Here is an 18,388-nt window from a genome sequence, read left to right on the forward strand (position 1 = left end):
ATCATTGCACAACCCCATGTGTGTTTGGCAAAATTCCACAATGACAATGTTGTCTGTCAAAATGGCTCACTATTTCACAAAGTACAACACTTGCAAAGTTTATCTCCATTCTGCCCATTGTTTGGCTTTCAATGGGTGTGCACTCATATTGCTCCTGCATTTTGTATATACATCGGGTAACATTGATTTAAAGCTAGTGGTGTCAAGTTGGAGTGTAACAACACAATTAACACAGCATTCTGTATTTTCTGTAATAAGGAATAAAAAAACGAAAAAAATGCAGATGTTGGAAAGAACAGAAAATGCAAGAAAAATACATAATTGGAGAGAGAACCAGAGTTCATGTTTCAGTCCTGACTTATCAGAGTAGGAAAAGTTAGAAATGGTGGGCTTATGAGAACTGGAAATTCAAGATAATTCTTGAGGACAGATTGAGGTATTCTACAAAGTGGTCAAACAATCACTCTTTGGTTTCTACAAGAGTAAAGCAGACCACAAATTAGGCACAGAATGCAATATACTGAGTTTTGATGGAAGGCTTTTGCCCTGAAATATTGACTATTTGGTTTCCACAGATGTCAAGAGTAAAGCAGAGTCATTTAAATTAGGCACAGAATGCCGTAGCCATATACTGAGTTTTGATGGAACTTTTTTGCCCCTGTCAAGATATACATGAGTCCCTCACCCTATTTATCTTTCCACAGATGTCACTTGAATGGCTGAGATCTTCCAACATTTCTGTTTGTGTTTCAGATTCCAGAATCTGCAGTTTCATTTTCTACCGTGAGGAGGTGGGATCTAGCATACTAAGCCTCCTCTTGTCAAAAAAACAAGTGATCATGGACTTTAGGAGGGCACGTCATCCGAGGACGTACACTCCCTTGAGATGATGGGCCTGTGGAAGGGTGAACTGTTTAAATACAGTTGTTACATCTCTGAGGATCTGCCATGGCATCACACACCTCAGCATTGGTGTAAGGCAAAAGTCAGGTGGGAAATTCCTGACTGTAGGATTTGCTTCTACTCAGCCAGTGAAAGCATCTTGATTCAGGCTTACCATCTGGTTCGGGAATTGTTGACAAGGACAGAAGGTCTGCATTTGCGTTCTGGAGTATGGGAACTTCACTCACCCCCCATGAACTATGCAACCGAAGTGCAACTCCAGACAAACAAAATGACCTCTTGAGTTGCAACGGATAGGTTCCACCGCTAGGCAAAGCATCGTTGTGGAGAACGGAAAGGAACAGGTGATCTTTTGGGCATTTCGGACTGTTCCTATCCACCAAACTGTACAGAACGTTTTTTTGTTCTATTATTTATTTGTCTCCAGTGATGCTGCCTGACCAGCTGAGTTACTCTTGCATTCTGTGTCTATCTTTGGTGTAAACCAGCATCTGCAGATTCTTCCTGCACATGATGTTGCACTCTTTTCCTGCTCCCACCTACCAATTATTTGGAAGGAGAAAGGATTTACGTATGAAAAGTTAATTAGGTATAAAAGCAATTGTGAGCAATTTTGGGCAGCACATCTGAGGAAGGATGTGCTGGCTCCCACCCCACCCCCAGAGGACACACACACCCCAAGGTAAAATTACACAGAAACAATGACAAAAAATAACCGCAGGCTGCAGATGCGTGGCCAGAGCCGCGCCGCCATTCCCACTTGAATGGCTGAGATCTTCCAACATTTCTGTTTGTGTTTCAGATTCCAGAATCTGCAGTTTCATTTTCTGTGAGGTATACTAAGTTGTAACAAGTATGAACAATAGGGTCATCTTCCCTTAGATGATGGGCAGGGAAAATGTGTAAAGACAGTTGTTACAGCTTCTGCCATTGCACACAAAGATGCTGTGGGAAAGTAGGTGGGCCTATGTAGTTTGTTGCCTCACCTTGTGCAGATTCAGGCTTAAAGTTGACCTCAGTGTCTGCATTTGAGCTGGAGAGGTCATAGCCTCAACATTCAAAAATATTCTTTTAGGAAGGAGATTAGGAGAAATGTCTTCAATTCAGAGAGTGGTGAATCTGTGGAATTCTTTGCCACAGAAGGCTGTGGAGGACGGCAGTGGATATTTTTAAGGCAGAGATAGATAGATTCTTGATTAGTCAGGTGTCAGTTATGGGGAGAAGGCAGGAGGATGGGGTTAGGAGGGAGAGAGGATCCACAGCTATGATTGAATGATCCCAGGATCGTAGACCTGATGAACATTTGTCAACACTGGCCTGTATTGGCTGGAGTTTAGAAGAATGAGGGGGGACCTCATTGAAACATACAGAATAGTGAAAGACTTGGATAGAGTGGATGTGGAGAGGATGTTTCCACTAGTGGGAGGGTCCAGGACGAGAGGTCATAGCCTCAACATTCAAAAATATTCTTTTAGGAAGGAGATTAGGAGAAATGTCTTCAGTCAGAGAGTGGTGAATCTGTGGAATTCTTTGCCACAGAAGGCTGTGGAGGACGGCAGTGGATATTTTTAAGGCAGAGATAGATAGATTCTTGATTAGTCAGGTGTCAGTTATGGGGGGAAGGCAGGAGGATGGGGTTAGGAGGGAGAGATAGATCAGCTATAACCAAGGGTTTCGGCCCAAAACGTTGCCTATTTCCTTCGCTCCATAGATGCTGCTGCACCCACTGAGTTTCTCCAGCTTTTTTGTGTACCTTCGATTCTCCAGCATCTGCAGTTCCTTCTTAAACATGAGATACTGGCTTATGCTTTATGCAATTTGTAAATCAGAACAATGGGTTTGAAAGGGAAGTGTGTTGCAAGGAGGAGAGTTGGCTGCCCTTTGCTGGTTTGCTGTTGATGACACTAGTTTGTGACAAGTGTTGCCTTTTCCTACATGTGATAAAAGTACTAGAGACAGTCAAACAAAGGTGCCTCTCATGGTTAAGTAGCTGCCAATGTGTTCATGTGGATGTGAAGCCTGAAATAGTGTCCATGCGAGGTGGAGATTGAACAAACTATGTACTAATCTGGATTGGTGATGTCTCATGTCGGAATCCTTCTTCAGACTTCTGTGACACCATATAACCATATAACAATTACAGCACGGAAACAGGCCATCTCGGCCCTACAAGTCCGTACCGAACAAATTTTTTTCCCCTTAGTCCCACCTGCCTGCACTCATACCATAACCCTCCATTCCCTTCTTATCCATATGCCTATCCAATTTATTTTTAAATGATACCAATGAACCTGCCTCCTCCACTTCCACTGGAAGCTCATTCCACACCACTGACTCTTGATTACTGTGTCGGTTATTTGATTTAAGCCATGCAAATGTCTTGGCTCCAGTGAACCAAAATTATTCTCACCATGGGGGCATGACACTTGTTTTTTTTTAGCCATGCAAACTTTCATAAATTTTTAAGATTTCAGGATTCAGATTGGTGAAACTTGAAAAATTAGGAAATCCTACCCTCCATCTCAGATGTACACAATTAAAAGAGTGCTACAGCTGTGTTTGATCAGTTTTTCACTGGAAATCTAGGTGCCGCGTCATGGTTAGTGGATTCCCTTTGTCTCCCCAGTTGTCATTTATCACATTTTTTCATATGTATGAAATCCGAGCCAAATCAGTTGCACACTTTACTTATCAAACACAATACCAGAGGTGTGACAGACACGGAAACACACCGAACAAAGACTCTTATATGTTAAAACATTTCTTTCTGCTAATATTTAGTGCAGCAATTCCTACCCTGTGTGAGATTAAAGCCTTGGCAATTTACTTTCCAAGCACCATGGGAAAATTATAACTAGTTCAAAGTATTACAGAAATTCCATTGGTTTGATACTTTGAATATCTGTTATAATACAGTGTCTAGAGAAAATGATTGTCATATGATTCTCCATACTTAGCTTTCAGGACGTTACCAGATGTTAATTTAATTTTAGGCTTAATATCGCTTCAAAGTCAATTACAAAAATACTTGTGACCTTTTAATTTCTGAGATATGAAGATTACATTTTACAAAAGTGTGTTAAACATTTCTTCTGGGTATGGTGATTGCAGTCTCTTGGTGGAATAGTGGTACTGACCCAAGGGTGACGGACTGCAAAGTAGAGCCAACATCATCTGAAGTATATTGTAGCGTAGCTTCAGATGCAGTCTTGTGACAGAACAGAAATTGCTTCTGTGTCTTGGTCCTTTACTTACACCAAGACAGACCTTCTGGTCATTACCACATTGCTGTTGATGGGAGCCTGATCATTGATTCATGAAATCGCTAGCTCATCACTACTCAAAGTTTAGAGGGAGCATTTGGGTTGGTACTGAAAACACCAAGGCCATATCAGATATACAACAACCATCTCACGAACTTCCCACACCTATGCTGCCCAACAAAGCCTGCCCATCTTTGGAAGTGTCTGGAGGTTCCCATATTAGATGTTAATAAATTTAGCAATTAGGCAAGGTCATAGCAATTAGGCACCCTTAATCCAAAGAGGCAGTCTTAGTAGAAATGGAAGATTATTCTTTATTTTTGAAGATATTGTGAAATGCTTCAGGCCAATATTAAAAAACACTATACAAATTAAAATCCTTCATTCTCTATGGACATACATGGTGTTTCATATGTTGCCTGGGACTAAACGGTCCATTTCTGCACAATACTGAAAGAGACACAATACATTATTTGGGATCAAATTTTACAAAATATATAATGCACATGACTTGTACTTCATGCACACTCAGAGAGTTTGTCCATTGTGTCCACCACGGCCTGTAAAGGGATGACACCGAGACGGACTCTGCTCATCCCCTGAGGACTAGAGAACCAGTGAAGAGGATGGAGTGTGCTGGCAATGGCGGATGCAAAAACAAAGGTCAGTAATGACCCTGTCCCACTTAGGAAACCTGAACGGAAACCTCTGGAGACTTTGCGCTCCACCCAAGGTTTCCGTGCAGTTCCCGGAGGTTGCAGGAGGTTGCACGTGGTTGCCGGAGGTTGCAGGCAGTGGAAGTAGGTGGGGAGACTGACAAAACCCTCCGGGAACCTCCGGGAACCGCACGGAAACCTTGGGTGGGGCGCAAAGTCCCCAGAGGTTTCCGTTCAGGTTTCCTAAGTGGGACAGGGGCATAAGAGATTAAACCCGAGTCGTACCTTCTGCGCGGTCAAGGTTGGCAGCAGGAGGCGCCCGCAGGGCACAAAGGCTGAAGGTGGCCTGGTGAGGAGAGGGACAACAGTTCTCTCTATGGACAAAGGTTGGAGGCCATGGAGCAGCCTGAGGCTCGCCTGGATAGGGAGCTGCTTCAGAAGATCGAGCACGCGGGGTTTTGAAAATGGTGCCAAAACTTGCAACCAGTGGCGGACTGGCCAGGGTGGCAGCTTGCCCAATGGCAAGTGGGCCCCTGATGAAGTGGGTCCCCTAAGGCAAGTGGGCCCCTGATGAAGTGGGTCCCCTATATCAAGTGGGCCCCTGATGAAGTGGGCCCCCTTTGTCTCCAGGCAACCAATATTTTTAGACCCAGTCCGCCACTGCTTGCAACTCTTGCATGCAGTCTCAGTGGTTTATTTTTATGCACTTTGTACTAATCAAGGATTGCACTTAGGTATGGCAATACTTAGCTGAACTGTGTGCAAAATAAGTATTTCACTGTACATGTGATATCAAAGAACCGTTGAACCATTGAGTTTGCCATCTGGAGTCATGTGTGTGTGTTAGACTATAATTTACTATCACTTCCTATGTGTTGAAATAATTACAGATGAGGAAGGCCATTTGGCTCACCCTCCATATTGACAGATATTCTAATATCACCATTTCCAACTCTTGATATAACATTCAATTGTTTGTGAAACTGTTTCAGAGGTTTTTACCCCCATCACTCTATCCACACATTGATACTGTTCCTTTGAAGCACAGCTGAAACCACTTCACTTCAAAACAAAAATGACAGTATAAATACACTGAAACTATTTTAAAAGTCAGCTGCCAGAACCAAAGCAGTGCCAAAAATTACAAAGAACTGCCAACTGGTTAATAAAAGGAAAAACATGGGAGTTCAAGGAATGCTCCAAACTGCATTGTGGGTGAATAATAAGTTGTGAAATATAATGTAACTTTTTCACAATTTCCGTACATGTTCATGACCACAGGAACAAATAAAAAGCACATAGATTGGACGATATAAAAGCAAGATTCACTCTAACACCCACTATAAATTGAGCACAGTGGCGCAGCTGGTGGAGCTGCTACCTCCCAGGTCGGAGATCCTGGTTTGTTACTGACCGTGCATGTTATTTGTGTGGAGTTTGCAAGTTCTTCCTGTGACCGCATGGGTTTCCTCCGGGCGCTCTGGTTTTTGCCCACATCCCAACGACGTGCGGATTTGTAGGTTAATTGGCCCTCTGTAAATTGTCCCAAGTGTGTAGGGAATGGACGCCAAAGTTGTGTAACATAGACCTAGTGTGAATGGGTGATCAATGGAGAACCAAGTTCCCTGCTGTATCTTTCAATCAAACAAAAAACTATCGCGTAACACTGAAGGTAGAATGTCAAGACCACAAGTTGGGGTTTCAGGATGTGAGAGGGAAGAGAAGGGATTTACTGGAAATGCATTGAAAAAAATAGTTTTTTCTCCTTGGAGCTAAGGTTACGGTAAAAGTTGATAGAGGTGTTCAGCATCACAAACAGTTTTGATAGTGCAAGGAGAAAATACTTATTGTGTGGAAGTGCCGTTAGCTGGAGGAGCCAGAAAATGATTAGCAAATGAGACAGAAAGAACACGGGGACTTAAGACAATTATGATACCAGAGACACATCATGAACATGCCAGAGAAACACCATTTTTCATAGCGAGGTGTGATCTGGAATTCATTTTTGTCGGGGATAAGGAGTGAGGCAGGAAAGTGGAACAATTGGATAGCCCCACTAAAGAATCACCAGAGGCACATGAGGCCAACAGGCATTTCTGAACGGTATCATTCGATGAAAAGGAAACAATTGTCCCAGCTTCAACATTGCAATGTGAAACATCATTGTACTCAGATCAAATGATCAATTAAAACAATATCCAGAACGGGAGATAGACACAAAATGCTGGAGTTAATCAGTGGGTTTGGTAGCATATCTGGAGAAAAGGAACAGGTGACATTTTGGGACATTTTGATATCGACCCTAAGTTTCACCTATCCCTTTAAACCAGAGATGCTGCCTGACTCATTAAGTTATTCCAGCATTTTGTGTTTCAGTGTAACCCAGCATCTGCAGTTCCTTCCTACACACAACATTCAGGTTGATTCTGGTGCTCTTATAGTTCTTAGAGACCTAGAGTGATACAGTGTGGAAACAGGCCCTTCAGCCCAACTTGCCCACACCGGCCAACATGTCCCAGCTACACTAAGTCCCACCTGCCTTCGTTTGGGCCATGTCCCTCCAAACCTCTCCTATCCATGTACCCGTCCAACTGCTTCTTGAACGTTGGGATAGTCCCAGCCTCAACTACCATCTCTGACAGCTTGTTCCAAACACCCTTGTGGCAATATTCTCCCCTGGCCTGCTTATTATTGTTTGAACACATTGCATCTCTGGTGGTGATTTTTGCAGTTTGGGTCAGAGAAGCTCTTTCATTTCAGGACGGTGTCACCACCCGTTACTTTAAAATATATCGAGTTCAACCTGCTGTTGTATCCAGCAGACAAAAGACGAGCAAGAACAAGCACGCTTCCAGTGAAAAGAGATCACTTTTTTATTGTTATGCTCCCAGAGTGGGTTTACATTAAAATGGGCGCATCTGTTGCAAGCAGACACTAGCCGCAGTTTAAGAGGGATACAGAGAACCATTAGCCACTTCGGAGCCTCCGGCTAATCCCAACAACCGCCGCCAGTTCGCTGCACTGATTGTTCATGCAAGCATCAGAGAAACCAATATCTGTTCTTTTTTTTCTCGAAATCTTGCGGCAGGTAAATAACTCTTTCTAAAAGTGGTTCATTGAGCTTCTGCTCAGGGGAGGGACGAAGAATGGGTCCCTGGTGTTATACGAATAAAGTACACCTAACACATGGGCGTATTTATAATGTCTTTTAGTTCAGGTGGAAAGCATTCTATTGAGCAAGAGATTATTTCATAATAGTGGTTTGAGAAAACAATACATTTGAAAGCAGCACACTCCTGTGCAAATCTAGAAGACAAGCGGCGAGAGCGATCACCGAAGCAAACATTTGGTGAGCCAAGGTTTGTCGCCTCTGTTGTTGCCCTGTCACCTGCTCTTTGTCGGATCCTTTTCAGACGCGTGTCAGGTAAGAAAGGAGACAATGGGAGAGACACGAGCCTCACGCGTGCCACGTCTGACATCTGATTTCTTTGGGCATTTTCAATTTCCACGGCGATCAAGATTAGTTTACTTTTTTTTTTAAACAAAGTGTTTTTTGCAAAAGAGGGAAACCTGTGTCCAACGCGAGGACTCGAATAGAGGGAGCAGCTGGCTGCTGCTCGGGACTCCTGGGCATCTGCTTCTGCTCGCTTTCCTACATGAAACACCTTTATTCCATCTGCTAAACTTCCTCCCCTTCAAGAGTTTCAAATGATCCCCCACCTGCAAGTGGCCGCGGATATCGATCCGCTTTTATTAGCTTCAGATTAGCCTAATTTCATTTGATTACAGACTGCACGCTTCTGTTTAAACTGACACGCGTTTGCCACCCGACCATTAAACAAGTGCATGTTTATAGAAATTTCAGGTGTCGCTGAAATATCCTCTTTGTTGAGACTGGGATTAAGTTGCACTATTTTTCTTTCAATGACACCACTTTGATGATGATGTTACAAATTGCATGCAGTTTTTTTTTGGTCTCCAAGGGGCCATATGTTCTAGCAGTAGGTAAATGGATAGATAAAGAAGAATGCAAGATATCCCCCTAAAGGTGAGTGGATTATCATTAATTTATTAAACATTTTCCTATTCATAGAATTTTGTTTATAAAACTAATTCGACTCGGCGCAACCAGTAGTAAGCCAGCTGGTAACGTGCGGAGCCACCGAGAACTGTTGCAGGTGAGAAAGGCCGTGGAAGTACAGGGAGTGTTAACCGACTTAAAATGGGATTTGTGTGTGTGTGTATGTATGTATATATTTAAAAAAATAACACGTAAACTGGGTTAGGAAGCTGGCAATTTGATAATGAAGTAACACCCATAATTACTTTTAAATAGCTACAACATACCAGTATGATCAGTGCATTATTTAAAGTCTGGTGGATTCGTGTGTGACAGAAAAACATACAAATTTCCATCCACTTGCACTGGGAGAGATAGGGTATTCCATCGTTGAAGATTATAAGGCACTTTTAAATACCAGCAATAGGAAAACTCCCGTTGTGGTCTCGACCCGAAACGTCACCTCTCTATGTCTCTCCAGAGATGCTGCCAGACCCACTGATTACTCAAATACTCGGTATCCATTTGTGTAAACTAGTGACTGCCGTTCATTGTTTCTACGACAGGAAAAGCTTTATCCGCGGTTTATGATATTGATATAGCTTACAAATAATGAGATCACATCCCGTAATTCCACAGAACACTTATCAGGAAATTAAGACTGAAAAAAAACCCTTAAAATGTGGTTTATTTGCAAAATTTGCGTTAAATTCGCATAGCTGTATAGCTTTCCTTTCTGTAATGAACGCGACATTACTATGAACTAGATAACTCCAAAAGACCCGCGCACAGAACAAACTACTTCGCATCAATTCGAGGTAATTTCCTAAAATTGCAAAACAAATTGCTCAGTATCATTGAGTGTTTGAGCCTTCTGATTTAAATTGAACGTTAATATCAAATAATGAATGTAAACTTAAATTAGATCCTAAAGTAGCAACGCGGTTTATTTCCTGCAGACATACCACTGGGTTAATGAAGCGTGACGAAATTCAGAGTTCGTCAATTTCCAACTGAGGAAAGTGTAGGGCCATTGAAAAATTATTTTTTTCACAACACCAATTGCAATAACTAATGGGTGATAGCAGATCCAGCACCCAACCTTGGCAGAATGGGACTATTAACAATCTCAGTACCCGAGGAGCAGATTGCTAGTGCGAGCAGAGCGTCTAGTTGCCTGAATAGTGGTTGGGGCAGGGGGATCTGTGGCATCTTGGAGCATAAGAGACCAAACAGTAGGTAATTAAATACTTTTTATTCACTTAATTGCCAAGAAAACACACAATGTCTCTCCATCCTCTGGAGGACAAAGGAAATTCAGCAGGTCTTTAAATACATCAATTTCTACAGATACATAGAAAGCATTTTATATGGCTGCAGCATAGCTTGCTCTGGAGACCGTTATGTCCAAGACCTCTCAAAACTACAGAGATTTATGAATACAAGTCTATCACATAAATCCACCACCAACAACCCCCACCCCCTAAAAAAACTTGACTGAGGCTGCATTATGAAACAACCAGCATCATCAAGGACCACTCATTTAAGAGAGAGTTAGATAGAGCTCCAGGGGCTAGTGGAGTCAAGGGATATGGGGAGAAGGTAGGCACGGGTTATTGATAGGGGACGATCAGCCATGATCACAATGAATGGCGGTACTGGCTCGAAGGGCCGAATGACCTTCTCCTGCACCTATTTTCTATGTTTCATATCCTGGTCATTCTCTGTCCCCCCTCCGTGCTGAAGATAGAAAAGATAGAACACGTACCAGCAGATTCAAAGCTGATTTTCCAAGTTGCATTTTAAAGGTAGAATGTATCCAATCTGAGTAGTTGAAGTGTAGTTTAATATGCAAATTTGGCAAAGAAACCACATTTTAATATCTCATAAGCATTTCTTTTAAATGAGAGTAGCCTCATTTTTAATTGAAAATAATGATAAAATACACAGCCAGGGGCGAGATTATGGTTGTACAATAGATAGTTTCAGTAATCACAGGTCAAAAATCTAATCTTTTTATAACTCCATTTGGTGTCTTTGTTCCATTCTGGGGGGTGTAGTTGAAAGAAGGAATGACAATATCAATTTATCCGGACTGGTTCTTGCACAGTAAAGGTTAGCACATAATATCATGGAAAGCTATACTGGTATTTGCAAATGTTTGCAGTAATTTGGTTAAAACGGGATGAGTTAGCATGCTTAAAGCAGAAGTTTAATGGAAAACAGTTAAAAGTGAAAAAAGGACTAAGTGCTGGAGTAACTCAGCAGGTCAGTGAGCATCCCTACAGAACACAGACACGTAGTGTTTTCAGTCAAGACCCTTCTTCAGACTGTCAGATATATAATCTCAGCAAGCTCAGAGTTTGAGAAAAGCAAAACTTAGTCTGAAGAAGGTTTCAACCTAAAATGTCACCTATCCATGTTCTCCGGGGATGCTGTCTGACCTGCTTATTTACTCCAGCATTTTGTATATTAACCAGTATCTGCAGTTCTTTATTTCACTAATTAAAGGTATATATTTTTTGCTACTGGCACCTTACTGTTTTTGGATGTTCAGAAAGCACAACGCTTTTATATCAAATACTACATGTAAAATATAATCACCTTATACCCGAGCAAACCTGAGAGCTACAATAAAAATAGGAAACACTGGAAACACTCAGAACATTTCAAGTGAGAGATCCCTTGTCTGATCTGTGAAGATAAAAATAATTTTAGATTTCAGGGAAAGGCCTTTCCAACAACCAACAGGCTCTTGAAGATTACACAGCACTAACCTCTTATGAACAATGGACTGCCTTTGGCTGCATTAAGGACTCTTTTTTTTTTTGCACTAGTATTGGGATAATTAATTTATTGATTTTTTTTGGTTTATATTATTTGTTTATCTTTACAGGTCTGTTATGCTGTTGCCAGAAAACATTTCATTGTTGGTAATATGACAATTAACTACTTGGGTAGAACAAAGGAGAATATCTGTGAATATCTGCGATAGGGCGAGAGCTAGTCAAAGTGGGTAATTGGGTAGTTAGAAAGCAATTATGTTTCAGATTTATGGCAATGTGCACTTTGTCGTTCATTTATTGACATCTAAATATTGGTCTGGCCAATTTACAAACTATTTTCTCAAGCAAAATTATTAAACCACAGATAATAGATGCACGGTCTCTTGCCCAGAGTAAATTAATCCAGGACATAAGGTGAAGGGGAAAAGATTTAATAGGAATCCGAGGGGTAACTTTTCACACAATGGGTGGTGGGTGTATGAAACAAGCTGCCAGAGGAGGTAGTTGAAGCAGGGACTATCCCAACATTTAAGAAACAATTAGACAGGCACGTGGATAGGACAGGTTTGGAGGGATATGGACCAAATGCGAGTCAGTGGGACTAGTGTAGCTGGGACATGTTGGCCAGTGTGGGCAAGTTGGGATGAAGGGCCTGTTTCCACACTCTCACTGACTCTTTCTATAACATTGAAATAGGGCAATAGATTTAATAACGTACATCTAAAGTGCAAACTTGAAATATGTAGTGCTCATGGTGGTGAATCTTCAGCTCAATCACAACCAACTCGTTATATGGCCTTTAATTTTAAATTGGATGGTCACTACCTTCACTCTAAATTAATCTTACTACTGTTGCAAAAGATGAATCGTAATCAACTAATATAAAATGCTGGAAAATTACATGATGATGTATCCATAATATAGAAATATTGTATATTACTTACTGAACTCTCTAGCAAACCGAAATAGACTAAGTTTTGTCAGTACTGGCACAGAATGGCATGTAAATAAATGGACATTTTGTATATGCAAGGCTCCTTTTATTTCAGTGGGTCACATAATTGGACTTTGTGAATGAAGATAAATTGTTTATCAAAATTGAGTACTTTCATATTTACATGATCAATTCTTGATTTCTTGTAGGCGACCATAATTGATGGACTTAAATTTTACCTAAAATTGAAAATATCTGCTCTATAAAGACTTTATGATCATTAAAAAAGATCTCCAAGGTGGTCACAATGGAATTGTGTGTTAAACCTTTCTTAGGTGTACCTAGGAGATATCTATTTAAAAAAATCAATTAGTTATTCCTTAAATCAGAAAGTTAACACTAACATAAAATAATCTAACACCATCAATTAAATGCACAGGCTTATCATGGAGCATGCTTGCAGATTTTTAAATTCTACATTTTTATTGCATTTATTGTGAAACTTTGCAAAGTTTGAGGACTATAAATTTAGTCTTCTTGTGCTTTATTCTAAACTTTAAATCCAAGTGCTTAATAATATTTCAAATCTATATTTAAAGCCATTTCATAAGCTGAAGACAAACTCTAAGATATCTAAAGTAATTGCACACAACAGTGCAACAAAGATTTTAAAGGAAACAATCATACATATTTCTTGTATGAGTTAGCCTAAATGGTTAAAGTTGCAATTAATGCAAATGTACAGATCATTTTGATGCACTTAAAAATCTGCAATCTCTTTCTAGGTTTGAAGTGCATCAACCAAAAAAAAACACAACGTTGTACATCTTATTGATATGCTATATTTCTTAGAAGGCCTCAAGGGATTCTTAATGTGAAGAGCAAATAAATATAATCAACACTTTCCAGATTTTACTCTCCTGATAAAACAGGGAAAACAGTCCATGTTATATTTAATAAACTTTATTGAACATATGAAACATGCAGCATTTGGTTTCTAGCAATGATAATTTACAAGTAGGTACAGAAATATGATGTTATGAAAGATATGCTTTGTCACAACTTGCAATGTAAATGTAATTATACTCTGTTTCATTAAACCATTAATACATTCAGTACTTTTTTCAACCCACTAATATTTCTAAACATACAATCAATTTGAAAGCCATTCATAAACATATTATAATAATAAAGTACATGCTACACCAAGCCACGTGCAGCCATCTGTAGTTTATTTACAACAACAAATATGAAATATTAATTGTAAAAAATACTGCTGATTGCAAACAACATGCCGATTGCCATCTCCTTTTTATTTGCCACAAATACATGAGATTCTCTATGACTACCAACTTTTTTCACTTAAAATGGATTCATACAATTTATAACTTGAAGATATTTTCACTAAAAAAAAATCTCTTGCATGTCATGCCTAAGTGCATGTAAAAGCATTAAAAAGAATACCTGGTATAATACATTCTGAGTTATGTGTATAAACTTAGTATTAATGTTCAAAATGTAATCGTCACTTCAGAAATTGTTTATCATATTATATTTGATATTACTGCGTAGCATTGTAATTTGAAGCTGCATAGATGCCCATATTTTACATGCAGTATATTATAGTTGTGTCAAATGGATTAGAATGAATCGTAAAACAAATTGGAAGCAACTTTGACATACTTGTATGATTTATTGTTTTTGTATCACCAAGCATTAAAAACCCAGATTCACGAATAAGCAAAATTTTACAAAAACCTGTGCATGACTTGCACAAATCTGTACCATGACCTGGAAATGAAAATGCGGGGAAAAAAATATCTGTATAATATACTAGGCCATTGGGCAAAGTCAGTACTCGAATAGATAGATTTTTAAAATCAGACAAGAAGAGATAAATTACAAAAAAGTGTTAGAATCTTACAGGTAAGTTGGTTTTCTGGTTTTCATCTATAGTAGGCCGATACTTCAGCTGCACCAATTTACATACTTTTAAAGAAACTGTCTTACCAAAGAAAGAAATTGTAATGAATGTTCATTGGAGAGTAAGTGTTTAAAAAAAAAAAAAAAAAAAGAAACTAGAAAAAGAAAGGAAACTTCTGAAGTTCACAAAGAATGATCTAATCTCCAGACACTAAGGCAGTTGCATCATCTTCAATGCACAGTACCAAGCACAATACTGGAGTATATGGTTAGATGCTAACAATTTAGAATAATCAACAGAATGCCAGGAGGAAACCCAGTGATGCCCAAGTATTACTGCAGATTGAATACTAACTTAAAATGAAACTGAAAGATTTGGCAACATTTTGTAAACCTCTCACAGATTTTTTAAAAATCTGATTTTTGTCCAACTATATAATTTATTGCTAATGAAGAGTTCTTGGATGAGTCGGTAATTTTAGTTATCAAGGCCTTAACTCTACAGTAGACAAAATGTAGGCTGTATTATTAAAAACTTGGTAACCTAAAATTTTTAATTTCACCCAAATCCTCATCTGTATTTCTGTGCCAGGCTATTAAAAAAAGTTAAAATCTCCCACAACGGTTAATCAATGAGACAAATAAACTGCCTTGGAGTTAGAATACAATATTGTAGTGGTAAAGCTTATATTTATTCATTGCAAAGCATAAATATGCAAAACATTCTAGCACCAGTGCATAAACCTTTTCCAGTCGCACAATACAATTCTTTTGCTACTATTTCCCAAACTAATAAAAAAGAGGAATAGGCAGTTATAAGGGCAAGAATACTTTCCATCATAAAATGATTCGACTGGAATGCAAAATCACATTTGAAGTAGATAATAAACTGGTCGCGATAGAGCGAAAATGTGCAAAGTAAAATATAATGGCACAAGATTACAAAACAATATATTGAGTATATTAACTTCTCAATTGTAAAAACTGCATGGTGACATGTCTACTAGTCAGAATGTAATATACAAGTACATAATGTGGTCGACTCAGTAAGTGTTTTTTATATAAATGTAGATAATTCAGTGCTTGTGAATGTTACACTATCCATAAGATTTGGCATTATTAAAGACTAAGCAAACAATTGCACCACTGAGGGGCCCTTTTCTGTGCAGTTTCAAATACCATTGTGTAAAATGAAGTAGGGATTGTACTACACTGGAAACTCCTACTACAAATGGCATGCCGATTACTTCAACTCCCTAATAGGCAGGTATCCTAGAGTTCAATGCAAGCATTCTCCTCAAATGTGCATATTATTATCATGCAGTGCTTTCTGTACCTTTTGCAACTTTTGTTAATTTTCATTGTATTTTGTATTTATAAACAGTTAATAAAAAAGTTTGTGCTAAATATTTGTACTGGTTTGCATCTAAATTACAGTTATCGAACAAGTACCTTTAAGAGTTAAAGAACAAAGTAAAATACATAGGTGATATTTTTGTGAAACATTAAAAAATTGCAGGTGCACCATTTAACGTTTTTTTTGTTGCAATATTTCATTTACAAAAGTGCAAAAGCAATATGGCACACAGCTTTTACAGATATATATATATATATAAAAAAATAATGGTAGATGTAATTATCCAAAGCAAGCAGCGTTACGCAACTGAGTCATTGGGGGTCCTTTCTCAAGTAGCTGAACAAATAATCTGGCTGTTAGATTGCACCCATACCCCAAAACCTTTCGATGTTGTTCTAAATGAATGATTATGGAGAAACACTCAAATTGGTATTTTTCATATGTAACACGGACCATGCATCTGAAGATGTTCATTGGGCCACAAGACAGTAATTCCTAAGCAAAACTTCAAAATATATAGCTTTCAATAGTCTCTTGAATAACTCGAGATTTAAGAATATGTAGACAAATAAGTATTTTTTGGATTATGGCTTATGGTTCTACTTAAAATGCACCTGAAAACCATGTATAATTTGGTATGAACTGCACAACTTTTGTTCCATACTATCAACTATCAATCCTAAGGTTTGGCATTCTTTATTAAAGACAAAGTAATCAATTGCACCATTGAAGGACCTGCTTTCCGTGCAACATCTCAGGTACCATTGTATAAAAATGAAGCAATATGTCAGAATAGAATTGACTGAACTATGAATGCAATTCAATGCAAGATGGCAGTAAAATGTTTGAGTATGGGGATGGAAGGACAACTGGCGGTTTATAGCTTTCTTTCTTCAGCGTTGTACTGTCATTTTTACATTGATATTTGCCCAAACTTTTCACCAATACACAGATGGCATTTTAATTGGAATCTTATCACAGAAGCCAATGTTTTAATTGTTGCATTTATATTAACATGTTTTGGAAAATTAATGTCATTGTATTTCTTCAATGCATTTTTCAGGACAAAATGAAGCTCAAAATGATAGTAGAAAATACTGGATTTGCAATGCAGTATTAAGCAAATCAGGTGGACGTGCAAGTGAAAATGAGCCCAGTTTTTCTCTGGAAGAACAGGAAGATTTCAAATGCAATCAATAATCAACTATTAAAAAGTGACTGGTATTGACACTGTCCAATCTACTAACATGAGCTCAAATACATTAAAACGTAACTTCATTTTAAAGGCAATATAACTCACACCACTAAACGCACCTTCCTTTCACAACTAAATGCATCAGACCCTTCTCCTAAACACGCACACACAACAGATAATCAGTATGAAGGGATAGCTTTTGGCATCAAATGATGTATTGACATTTTGCTTCAAAAGATTCAAGTGAATGGCTTTCATAATGCAATAGAATTTGTTGTGCAAATACTAACATTCCCCAAAATGAATGCAAGACCCTTCTCAGAGTTATGCAAACAGCACTGTAACTATTTAATTGCCTAACCATTTACAATGAGACCAACTTCATTTTAGATTACTAGTTCATTCCATTGTCACTACATTCTACAGTTAAATAAAAAAATAAATCTGAGATCAGCATGAGAGATAGGCAAAACAAGGACTGCCATGATCGATCTGAGCAAATTCATATAACGTCCTATTAGTATCTCCTCACCGATACATGAAGTGAACTAATTTAAAAACAAAGAAAGTTCATGTTTAATTTAGCCTAATTCCTAAGTGATTCTATTCTGCTTGGCAGCAAACATTCAACACTCACGATAGAACATTTCACAGCATCGCTGCTCTACAAATTCTTTACCAGTTTACAGATTATGGAAGTACCTTCAGAGTTGATTTGACAGACACCAAATATATTTTGTGAATCCCAAAATATTAATTGGTTCAATTGTTTTTTGAAAGCTTTCCAGCTTTTCTAGATGGTTCATATGGTACTCGAAGAATGCTGGGAGTTTCCTCCATTACTCGTACAAGGAGGTTATCGATGTAGTCCTCAAGTTCTCGGATCTGGCTGTCCTTCCTTTTGACAAGTTCTTTGTGTTTCATCAATTCATAGATCAGTTCATCGTAGGATAAGTTACGATATGTTGTGGTGATGAGTCTGGGATCCTGAAACCAGAAACTAACATTAGGTTGCATACATTTTCACTTTCCTGATTAAGGCTTTTGGTTTAAACCTAAAAATAAAATGTATACATAATTTAAAACATGTGGTGGAGTCACTCTTGAAACACGTGAAAAGGTAATTTACCCAAAAGTTGCTGCAACATATGAGAGGCCTGTTTTCTCAGCAGCCAAAAACCTCATTTCTTTCCTTTCCATTACTTTTCATTTATCTGTAATGATTCTGGCCAAAATTAAATCTTGCCAAACATCTTCAATATTCTCATTAAAGGACAAGCCCAAGTGCACTTATGCGATCTGTCTATTTTT

General features: G+C 38.7%; 1 protein-coding gene across 1 annotated transcript in view; it reads right to left on the minus strand.

The window, feature by feature from the left end:
- Positions 1–12,226: 12,226 nt before the first annotated feature.
- Positions 12,227–18,388, minus strand: part of LOC129704063 (rab11 family-interacting protein 2) — a 75,224-nt gene continuing 69,062 nt past the window's right edge. Inside the window, exon 5 of the mRNA XM_055646933.1 lies at positions 12,227–18,064. Within this exon, the coding sequence (XP_055502908.1) occupies positions 17,840–18,064 (225 nt within the window). The 3' untranslated portion in view covers positions 12,227–17,839. The remainder of the gene's footprint in view (positions 18,065–18,388) is intronic.

This window comes from Leucoraja erinacea, chromosome 15, assembly GCF_028641065.1.
Source record: "Leucoraja erinacea ecotype New England chromosome 15, Leri_hhj_1, whole genome shotgun sequence".
NCBI classification, from domain to species: Eukaryota; Metazoa; Chordata; class Chondrichthyes; order Rajiformes; family Rajidae; genus Leucoraja; species Leucoraja erinaceus.